We start from the raw sequence: 11,802 nt of genomic DNA on the forward strand, positions 1-11,802 counted from the left end.
ATTTTCCTGGTCAAAATAACAGCATGTGCATTTTTTTTATCCTATGGCTCATTCTTTGAAATGCATAGGGCAGGTTTATACTCTGTTCTGGCCAGGTTATTATTCCTCAGACATTCGAGGTAACTGTTACACTCCTACGTATCAAAAAAGCAGAAAAAAAACTGTCTCAGATAATGTTAAATTTTTTTCCTCAAGAGAACATGGTGATTTGGGGAAAAAAAGCTCACAGTCATTTATGAATCCAGATAGAACTTCAATTTCTCTGTGTTAAGAGACAAAGTTTACATGTTTACAAGGTGTTTTCAGTTCTTAAGAAAGTATCTTTCTTAGTATTAATCTGTTCCTTAACATCTTTGTTCTTGTGCTTGTTTGAAATGGAAAGAAGTGTGGAAAAGTAGGGATTTTACATGGACGGGGTATTTCAGATTTGTATCTCTTTCCACAGTGAAGGAATGAATGTCATCCCTAATTTATTTTGGCGTACACCACAAAAATTAGCATACAGAGTCCCTGTGGAGCTGTGTTTCTGCATGACTGCACAATTCTGTCGTAACATTTCTGCAGATCCTTCAGTCTGTGGCCACTCACAAGGAAAAGAAGTGCATTTCCCAAGCCATTCTTCGTCTAAAGTCACTAGCTATGCTCTCTGTTTAGGCAAGCATAGGAAATTCCTCCCACTCATAAAAATTGCCTGGCCAGAGAAGAATAAATATTGAGAAACTGAAAGGGTGTTTTTTTTTAGGTGTTTCCAGGTAGAGTTAATAGAATTGGCAAGTAGAAAACCTGACTTGTTAAATTTATAAATGACGTTAAGCTTTTAACTCCTTTAAGAAAACAATCATAACTATATTTATTTTTCTGGACAGTTTTTAGTAACATTCAGGTAAAACACCTCCTTGGATGTACTAGATGGCATCTGAACCAAATACCGTTATAGTCTCTTCCCTAATTCCCTAAGAATTACACTGCAAAACTTAATTTCCAGGGGTACTTTTATTTGAGGCATTTTTGTAGTTTCTAAGCTCACAGTAAGGTTTAGATTATTTTCCTTTTTTTACCACCAGACTTTACGTAAGCAACTATGTATCTGTTTCACACATGGGGAAGCCAAGAAGATTACCGAAGAAAACAGTGGTAAGAAAATATGTTTGCTGAGGGTCTTCCCTGCTTTTTACATGCTGTGCTTAATCAAACTGAAACAGATCCCTATTCCTTCCCTCCTTCCCTCCTAAGAGTAGTTAATACAGGCTTGAAACTATTGGTTTTCTAAGGCTTTTCATCCTACTTTTATAAGACAAGGAGGTTTGGGAGTATATATAATATATAGTATTTATATACAGTACAAATATATAGTAAATTTGCTATGCATTTATCACATTGCAGTATTTAGCAGTCTGTAGATATGTTCTAGCATATATACCACAAGGGAAGTTCCACCTCAACATGAGGAAAAACTTCTTTACTGTGAGGGTTACAGAGCACTGGAACAAGCTCACCAGAGAGGTTGTGGAGTTTCCCTCTCTGGAGACTTCCAAGACCAGTCTGGATGTGTTCCTGTGTGATCTGCCCTAGGTGTTCCTGCTGCAGCCCAGGGGTTGGACTTTATGATCTTCAGAGGTCCCTTCCAACCCCTATGATTCTGTGATTTTACTTCAGGTGGACACCTGTAAGCTGCCTCTTTCAAACACTTTGAGTAACTAAGACCTGCTGAGATATTCTTAGGGTCTTCTGGGAGACAACCAAATGTAACCCTGTTGCTGCCTTCACACCAACCACCTCTGTGCTCCCGTCCTTATTATCCCAGGAGCCTTAACAGGAGTACAAGGGGTGCCTCCGGAAACTTGCAGCCTCCAACCACTCATTCTGCTGGAAACATATGCTGAGATCAGTGCAGATCTCAATAAACAAACTCACATGCCAAACCTGTGTGCCAAGAAAAACAAGTATTACTGGTTTTACACAACTCAAGTTTTTGTACATACTCAGGCACTCCATCAGCTGGCAGTGTTTGGTAGATGTTTGTATCTATACTGAGTTCCTCATAAAACTTTAAGAATAATAGTTGAAAGTCTGTTGTAAAGCTTATTAGTTGTTTTTTTTTTAACATTACCTCCTTACTTTTTCATTTCAGGACCTGCCTAAAAATCTGGCTAATTTTAGGCTTGTTTCTAAGAACCTGTGTATCAAATCCTTCAAAACCAAATTTTTTACTGATACTGGCTGATGATCTTGGTATTGGAGATGTGGGTTGCTATGGTAATGATACAATAAGGTAAGAATATATTCTATTAAAGAAGTTAATATCAGTGACTATCAGTGAATTTGTGAATATCAGTGGAAAAAACCACTGATGACACTTAATATTAGAAAATTAGTTATTCTGGATTAGTTTATTTTATTTACTTTTCTTTTCCAATCTTGCACAAAATAAATGTTCTACAGCAATTCATACTGGAGTAATAATTATGCAGACATGCTTGAACAACTTTCTCTGACTTTAAATTTGCAGCATATGCAGTCAGAACTTTGCAAATATATCCATGCACTGTGTTTGTCAGGCATGTACATATTTTGTAAGTTTCCACAACTCCAGAGATGAAATGCCAAGGGCTGAGATTCTGATTTAATATCAGCTAACAACTCTAGTAGGCTTGTTATGAAATGACAGCTCAGTCAAAGTGGTATATTTATCCCTAGTGCAGTTATCAGTCTATATATGGATATATATTGGTTAATAGAATGATTGTGTATACATGTAAATGTCCTGTGTTTAAGCTATTCTAGTCTTGGAAATTGTGTTGTCCTGTATCTATTAATCAAATTGGTGCTGCATGACCTTTTGGTATGAGATAGACTTGAAATACTATTTTGTGTGTGTGTGTTTGTTGTGGTGTTTTTTTTTCTTTCTAGTTAGTAATAAAAACATGTTTCCATGGAAAAATCACTTCTAAGCAGTCAAAATATCTCAAAAAACATGTAACACAAAGCTTTCCTAGTTGAGCTGCAGAGAAACAGAGTTTTATTAATTTGATGGTTATGTCCTCAACAAAATTAGGAGGAGCAGGATATTCTCTGTAACATGTTTTTATCAGAGGTGGAATTTTTCTCTTTAGGACCCCAAACATTGACCGCCTGGCAAAGGAAGGAGTGAGACTTACTCAACACATTGCTGCAGCTGCTGTCTGTACTCCAAGCAGAGCAGCTTTCCTCACTGGCAGATACCCCATCAGATCAGGTTGGGCCTCTCTCCAGTGCTTCACTGCAGTTTGTCTAGCCATTGTTGCTATTGAAAAGCCACTTAAATAAACCAGTTTAAAGACTCATTAATCTAAGGATTTGGGGTATTGATGAGATGGGCAAAAATAAAGATGACTAGATTTAATGACTGATTTTTATGGGAAAACCTCCACATAAAGCATATTTATTGTGGCTAAATGACAACACAGAAATGGGTGAAAATCCAAATAGCACAAAGAATCCAGAGGTAGAAAGAAGAAGGAGAAGATTGTGTGAACAACGTATGTTCAGTGGTATTATGATTAGTCAGAAAATTTTAATATTACAAATATCTTGGCAAATTTTTTCATAGTGAAATGTGTCTGTGGAACAATTCTCAACAATAATGTTTTAAAACATATTTGCTTCAGCGATGTAAATTCATGACAGAAAACTCCAGCCACCACATATGGCAATAACAATCAGTGTAGCTCCCCTGATGAGATTCTGGCTTGCTGAAGGAGAAATGTAATAATGAACTGTACATTTTGGAGTCTGTACCCCTCATCCTGTAAGCCTTTTGTTCTATATAAAACTTGCTTTCTCTTTTCCCATTTTATTTTTTTAACATTATATGTTGACAGAACTTTGGTTGTAAGAGGTTGACTAATGTCCACAAATAGGCATCTTAGTGCCATTTGTAGACACCCCAGTATAGCTCGGGCAACTGCATTGGACTAGCAGATATTACATGGGATTTGGAGGAGACATCATGCTGGGAAGTCAATCAGAATATCCCAGGGCATACTTATGACTTACAAAAAGGCACTAGGTGTAGGCAGCTGAGTGCCACTCCTTAGAAAGGGCAATGGGAGAAGACTGAAAATCTGAAATCTGGCTTGTTTTATTTTAAAGTCTGTTGTTCCTTTCCAGGCATGGCATCCAGCACTCAACGGCAGGTTCTCTTTTGGAATGGGTGTTCTGGTGGGCTCCCACCAAATGAAACTACTTTTGCCAGAATACTGCACCAGCAAGGTTATTCTACAGCACTTGTAGGTATGAGACACAGCAACTTGCTGACTTTTTATTGCTTGTTGTTCAAATGAGGCTGCTACTGTAAATATTTTTCTTTGCCTAAATGTCTAGGATCAGATAAACCAGAGTTTCTTGTATGCATAACTGTCAAAATCAGCAGGTTTTTTCAAATGTCATCCACAAGGCCCAGTGTCAGCACAGCACATCTGAAAATCCAAAATGAGGATGTATGGAAGACACAGATCAGATGTACACTGTGAACAGAAGTAAATGCAAAGGAAATAATCTTGTTTGCCCAGTACAGATTGCTTTAGGAAGAAGCAACAGAGGTGTTCACTGATCTACTGAAACACAAAATGGTGTCTGCCAGCTGGTACCCAGACACCACAGTGGTCTTGATTATATCTGATGGGTAGAACTTCTTTTATTTATGCATCCTGCTTATTATCACAGTCAAGACTCCAAAAGTGTCTTCATTTTCTGCAGAAGCAACTCTGCAAAACAGCTGAGAGAATCCCCTTTACTTCAATGGGTTTGGGGTCAGAATATAAGTTCAAGAAAGAAGATCTTAATACCTCTGCTGGTTTTTCCTGAACAGTGATTAAAGGATGTGTTTTTCAAGCACCTCTCATTTTTTAAACTATATTTTATTTAGTTAAAGGCATCATGTGCTTAATTGTAATTACTGTGGTTTTTACACCTCTGCTTGGCTCAGGCACACTGAGGTGTTGCATAGTTCTTAAATTTAAGTAAGTCTTAGTGATGTACTCACTGCACACAAAATCATGCAAAGAGGTGAATATTCCTGAGCTCACTGCAGCCTGGCAGAGATTATACTGTGAACAACAGTCACATGCACAAGCACAAAGCTGGTTAGCAGTTCTCAGAAATTATCTGTCTTATCTAATAGCTCCTGGGCCCTTGGTTATAGGTTGGCTGTCCTTCAATGTCAGGATAATTACACTGCTCTGTAATATGACTTCATTAAGGTTCATTATCAGTGTGTGACACATTCTGGTATGTTCAGTTGCACTGGATAATTGGAATGGCCAATTTTTGCTACTCATTTTAGAGTTAATAATAGACACACAGAGCCAATATGTACACCTTCTACCTGAAATTTGTTCTTGGACTGTGAAAGTCAGATAGAACTTGTGTATAAGTTAGTTTGTATTTTTGCACTTAGTTGTTTGTTTTGGCACAAGGGTTTCTCTGGTTTCTCCCCATCAGGCTATCCATTAATGAAAGGCTACTTCATCATGGGAAAAATAATAAGCACCAACTATTGCAAGCATATTTGTTCTTATTCAGGGAGATGTCTGAGCTGGACCATTACACTGTGTGGAATTTTAACAGATAGGTGAAGAAAACACCTGCTGTTCTAGGCAGATAAACAACCAATGCACAATTGCTTCCTGAGAATCTGTCCCAAGTACACACCAACTCCTCTCTTGGCTGCACCTTAACTGAGGAGTGCAGCCATCAGATTAGAAATAGAGGTAGGCACTGCCAAGAGTGACGATGTTTGATTTAAGAACTTTGTTTTATATTTTCAGGGAAGTGGCATATGGGTGTGAACTGCAAATCCCGCCATGATCACTGCCACCATCCTTTAAATCATGGGTTTGATTATTTTTATGGCATGCCTTTTACCCTTCTGAATGAGTGTCAAGGCACAGATGACCCTGAACTGGCCAAGTCTTTGCAAGATACATATTGGCTTTACACACAGGTGATCATCCTTACAGTGCTTACTCTGTTGATTGGAAAACTTACTAATTTATTCTCAGTAAAATGGAAAATAATAATATGTCTGGCCATCTGTGGTCTCCTGTATTTCATCACCTGGTTCTCCAGCTATGGTTTCACCAAGTACTGGAACTGTATCCTGATGAGAAATCATGATATCATTGAACAACCGATGAACCTAGAAAAAACTACTTCTAATATGCTGAAGGAGGCAGTTTCATTCATTGAAAGGTAACAACAAAAATTCTTTCCTACTTTAAGAATTCTTAAAAATAATGTGATCACTGTCATATGCTACTAGGTTAGGCAGCTGGTTTGCTGAACTACCCATCCTGATGCTGGCCAGTAATTTTTTTTTGTTCTGGCATCCCTCTACCTGTCAGTATCCAACTGCTGCCCTTCATCTTACACACAGCTTGTCAGCTCTTCAGGAAGAAGATTATTTTTATTTTATTTTTTTCATTTATGTTGCATTCAACTAATCTAAAGGGGTCCTGGCCAAGGTCTGGGCCTTCTGCCAGCAGGAAAAGAAAAGTTATATTAGCCTGATGAATGGGCTATCATAGAAATTGTCATATGAAGTTAATATTTTATAAGGAGGGCAATAGTGAGTTTTGTTTTTTTTCTCCAAGGGTGTTCTTTATTTACAATACTATCAGTATCCTCAACTAGCATTGAACAAGCCATAGGGTATTTAAAAGTATTAATGTGTCAAGTCTGGGCATATCCCTGGGTAAGACTTTACTTTTCTGTCTGTTTTTAAGGGAAATTTAGGGTAGGATAAATCTCTTCTGTAAAACTTGAGCATAGATAATCTCAGGTTCCTGGGGTACCCTGCCTGGCTTTGATGTTAAAGGGATGTGGTTCCTCTGTGGGTGCAGTGTCAGATCTGCCTCTTCCATGAGGATGTCTCCAATAGCAGTGACATCCATGCTAATTTCAAGCCATAGTGTACCATTCTCCTTGCTTCTGAGACTGTGTCAGCCTTTTGGCTGTGAAATTTCCTAGTTATTTATTTAATGTTTTACATGTTTATAGTTTGGAACCAGAAAGTGCTCATTACTATTTTAGTCTTAATACAGAACCAAAATCTTTGAGGGTTTTTTTAATCCTCTCTATCTCCTAAAATCTCAAAAATGCAAAGATGTAAAAAAAATTTAATATTTTAGACCCCCTAATAATCTTTATTAAGATAGTCACTTCCATGCCTCTGTTATGTTTTGGGTTGAAAGACAGTTTGCACAGAAATTACTATTGTTTTCTTTTTCTTTCAGAAACAAGCACAGACCGTTTCTTCTCTTTGTTTCCCTTTTGCATGTTCACACGCCTCTCGTTACCTCGGAGAAGTTTCAGGGAAGAAGCAGCCATGGCCTATATGGAGACAATGTAGAGGAGATGGACTGGATGGCAGGTAAGTGCTTGTCTTGATGAAAACCCTTCATTTATTTGAATGTGGAAAAGAATTTAAAGGGGTGGCCACAGAACTCCCTTTTTGCATATGTCAAAAACCAGAAAAGTTGCCTTGGGTACACAGCTTCAGAGACTGCCATTCTATTACCTCAGCTCTTTTTTTCTTAAGATAAAAGCCCAATTTTTTCTTGTCTTTTTATTTTTAATTGACACACTTCCGTGATGCAGTGATAAATGCAGACAAATAATCAGACATGTACTTGATCATGTTGTTAATCAAAACATATGACTGTTCTCCAGCTCTGTCTTGTCTCAGAAGATTTTGCTTGATGGTGTGCAGCCTGATCTCAGAGTCCCTGTGCAGTTCTTGGCAAGACACAGCAAATTTCTATGACTAGGAATCTAGGCAACACTATTATTTATGCTTTTAAAGACAGTTGATGCTACACAATAGAGAAAATCTTTCACTCAGAGAATTTCCAACATCAATCTGAGAGAATATTCTGAGTAGCTTGAATAAAAAGATAATTAGTGTAAATTATTTTCTATTTGGTTTTATTTTTTATTTTCCTGTTTTTATAGAAACCACAAACAAATCTGGGACACATTCAACAGTTTGCCATTGGGCTCTTTTAATTTCTGTAACGCAGGATTACTCTCTGCATTGCTTGTGGTCCTTCATAGCAGAACCCAATCACGTAAATGGAAAGACTTGATCTTCACTGAATTGTGAGTCAAGGCCTAAAAAATCTGACTGCATCTCCAGATATAGTTAGAGTCATGGTGTTGTAGAATTGTTAGGGTTGGAAGGGACCTGAAAGATCATCTAGTTCCAACCCTGCTGCTATGGGCAGGGACACCTCTCGCTAGATCAGTTTGCTCAGAGCCCCATCCAGCCTGGCCTTGAAAACTACCAGGGATGGGGCTTCCACCACCTCTCTGGGCAACCTGTTCATGTCTCACCACCCATGGTGAAGAACTTCTTCATAACATCTCATCTGAATCTACCCACCTCTAGTTTTGATCCATTCCCCCTAGTCCTATCAGTACCCGACATCCTAAAAAGTCTCTCACCAGCTTTCTTGTAGGCCCCTTAAGATACTGGAAGGCCACAATAAGGTCTCCTGAGAGCCTTCTCCAGACTGAATCACCCCAGCTCTCTCTGTCTATCTTCATAGGAGAGGCGCTCCAGCCCTCTCTGATAATCTTTGTGGCCCTTCTCTGGACAAGTTCCAACATTTCCATGTCTTTCTTGTAATAGGGTCTCCAGAACTGGATGCAGCACTCCAGATGGGGTCTCACAAGTGTGGAATAGAGGAGAATTACCTCCCTTGACCTGCTGGCCACACTTCTCTTGATGCAGCCCAGGATACAATTTGCTTTCTGGGCTGCAAGTGCACACTGACAGCTCATGCTGAGCTTCTTGTCCACCAGTAACCCACCCACCAGTTTTCTTCAGGGCTGCTCTCAAGCCAGTCACTGCCCAGCCTGTATCGGTGCTTGAGATTGCCTTGACCGAGATGCAGGACCTTGCACTCAGTCTTGTTGAACTTCATGATATTAGCATTGACCTGCCTCTCCAGCCTGCCAAGGTCCCTCTGGATGGCATCCCTTCCCTCCAGCATGTCCTTCTCCCCACACAGTTTGGTGTCATCAGCAAACTTGCTGCAGGTATATTCAGATCATAACTGTGGTGGAAATTTCTTACTGCTTTTAAGTCTGTCCCCAGAACAAGTTCTACTTCTTTCTTCCTTTTTAACATTATTCGTCATGGTTTTATTCTAGTGACAACTAGTCAAATAAGTTTATTCTATTAAAACAAAACAACACATTTTGACCATAATTTCCCCTTCAAAATAATGTATGAAGCAATACCTCTTGGCCTTTCATTTGTATAAATTATACAACAACTATAGGTTTCTTTAGACAATGAGATGAGTCTGTATTTAGTACTCCAATCATCATTCTCAGGGTAGGAAAAGTCTCTGATACTGATGATAGGCTCTTGTAAGAAAGTGTAAGAAGGCTTAGTTGTGATGTTCTGCTTTGTTTACAGGCAGACTTCTGGATGTCATTGATAAAGAAGGCTTGAAAAATACCACATTCATTTATTTTGCCTCTGATCATGGAGGATCCTTAGAGGCACACAGAGGAAATGCTCAGTTGGGTGGATGGAATGGTATCTATAAAGGTAAAACGTTGTTAGTGCATACATAGAATCATAGAATGGTTTGGGTTGGAAAGAACCTTAAAGATCACTTAGTTCCAAAACCCCCACCATGGACAGGGACTCATCCAGTTGGACCAGACTGCTCAATATCCTGTCCAACCTGTCCTTAAGAGAAACAAAGTTAAGCCAGACTCCTTGGATTACCTCAAGAAAAGTTCAGCAAAGATGCAGGTGGAAAGTCTTCCTATTCAGAGCACTCTCCTACTTACTGCACCCTTCTGTTTGGGATCAACTCAGAGCATCTCTGGGACTGTAAACTCCTGGAGGGCAATCAAACATTAGCCTAATTCCCCTCACTGCTGTCCAGGACTGCAAATAATTTTGAATGTTCTCCTGCCTCTGGCTGTGAACTGTCTGACAACCAAACTTGCCCTATGTTAACCCCCCTTCCTTGGGCATCAAGTGGAGTTGTAGCCCAAAACTTTTTTCTTAGGATGTTAGTAGAGAGTGCAGAGATTACTCTCACATATAAGATTCAATTTAAATTATGGGTCAGAATGTCCTCTCAGGCATCAGAGAAGATCCTGTCTTTCTCTTCTGCCAAAAATATTGCTCAGTAGTGGGTTGTTTTATGTGCCACTGAAGAAAGCTGTGTAAAATAAAGATGCTAATGACTTACTTTGGAAAAAACAGGATTTGCAGTGTAGTTATTCTACTGTTCTCCAAGATTTAGCATGTTTGAAGATTTAAAACTTTTAATTATACACGCGTAAGAAAAATCTAATAGATATCCAATGTATTTAATTTTTTTAAATCTTTTTTTTTGGTATTTTTCCCCTTTTCTCTAACAGGTGGAAAAGGCATGGGAGGCTGGGAAGGAGGGATCCGTGTCCCAGGAGTAGTTAGATGGCCAGGAGTGTTGCCTGCAGGGACAGTTATCAATGAACTGACAAGCCTTATGGATATTTTCCCAACAGTGGTTCACTTGGCTGGAGGGACAGTGCCTCAGGACAGGTACAAATGTGGCTTCATTAATCATATTTGCTCCCTTTTCTTGATATAGATAGAAGCTGACTATGCATGTCATAACAGCCATAGGTTACATTCTGTTTGATTCTTAAGCAGGTAGTTCTCTAGCTTTCTTTCTTAACTTTCTCCATCTTGTTTGTTTATATGGAAAAGGCAAAGAAAAAACATGTTTTATCAAGGGTCATTTAGCTAATGCAGTTTTCTAATCACTAAAAGGCAACCAGGTTGATATGGGACACTGGGGTGAGTGAAAAAAGAAAAAACAAACAAACAAAAAAAAACAAACAGAAAAATCTCTTTTCATCTTTGGCATTTTGAAAAAATGGCAGATATTCAGAAAGCCTGTTGCTCCTATTAAAGGCCTAGGAGAGGCCCTTTCCAAGAGTAGAAAGCCTCATTCTTCATGAGTAGAAAAGGTGGAGCAAATGGCACAAGACCTGCCCTTGGCTGCCAGTACCAGAGAAGTAGTTTCCTCAACAGTAAACAATTTGTAGCTTCCATGTTAGAGTCCTCTAATGAACACAAGAGTGTGGCTGGCTCAGCCATTTGAGAAAAGCACATAAAATTACTAAACCAACTGTTAGTCAATGCAGTAAGTAGCTGGGGTTGGCTTGTTTGTTTGTTTTCTTGTTTGGGATTTTTTTTGGCATTTTGAGGGGGTTTTTTGTTGTTGTTTTGTTGTTCTTTTTTTAAAGAAACTTCCTGCTCACAGACCTAGCAGTGACTTCAGTGACTTCCATTTCATGGAGCAAAATTAAAAGCTGTGAACCATGCCTTCACTATGGTTATCACTTACTCCCAGGAAAATTATAGTAATGGTCACTTATCTCCCCAGGCAGGACGTGTGAACAAGATGCACTTGCAAAAACTGCTAGTAACTGCTAATCACTGGTCTCCACACAACCAAAAGTCTCTCAGGGCTCATTAGCTAAGCAGCAGCTTGGTTTAGAAACGACACCTGAAGTCTCACTGCTGCACAGATGGAGAGTGAGCACTGCTCAGGCTCCAGCTGCAGCCTGAAACTCCTCAGCAGTTTGGTGACTCTCGTGTCTCTGGCAGGGTGATTGATGGGCGCTCCTTGCTGCCCTTGCTGCGAGGGACAGCTCAGCACTCTGGGCACGAGTTCCTGTTTCACTACTGTGGGGCGTTTCTGCACGCAGCGCGGTGGCACCAGAGGGACAGTGAGTATAAAC

General features: G+C 39.4%; 1 protein-coding gene across 1 annotated transcript in view; it reads left to right on the forward strand.

Moving 5' to 3' along the window:
* The first annotated feature begins 407 nt into the window (after window positions 1-407).
* The window catches only part of LOC104391837 (arylsulfatase D-like), a 19,802-nt gene continuing 8,407 nt past the window's right edge, over window positions 408-11,802 (forward strand). Inside the window, exons 1-10 of the mRNA XM_010001183.1 lie at window positions 408-416; window positions 1,065-1,144; window positions 2,132-2,272; window positions 3,114-3,235; window positions 4,150-4,272; window positions 5,808-6,231; window positions 7,275-7,411; window positions 9,467-9,601; window positions 10,432-10,594; window positions 11,669-11,790. Of these exons, the coding sequence (XP_009999485.1) occupies window positions 408-416; window positions 1,065-1,144; window positions 2,132-2,272; window positions 3,114-3,235; window positions 4,150-4,272; window positions 5,808-6,231; window positions 7,275-7,411; window positions 9,467-9,601; window positions 10,432-10,594; window positions 11,669-11,790 (1,456 nt within the window). The remainder of the gene's footprint in view (window positions 417-1,064; window positions 1,145-2,131; window positions 2,273-3,113; window positions 3,236-4,149; window positions 4,273-5,807; window positions 6,232-7,274; window positions 7,412-9,466; window positions 9,602-10,431; window positions 10,595-11,668; window positions 11,791-11,802) is intronic.

The sequence above is a fragment of the Chaetura pelagica genome, unplaced genomic scaffold (assembly GCF_000747805.2).
Source record: "Chaetura pelagica isolate M959 unplaced genomic scaffold, ChaPel_1.0 scaffold266, whole genome shotgun sequence".
NCBI classification, from domain to species: domain Eukaryota; kingdom Metazoa; phylum Chordata; class Aves; order Apodiformes; family Apodidae; genus Chaetura; species Chaetura pelagica.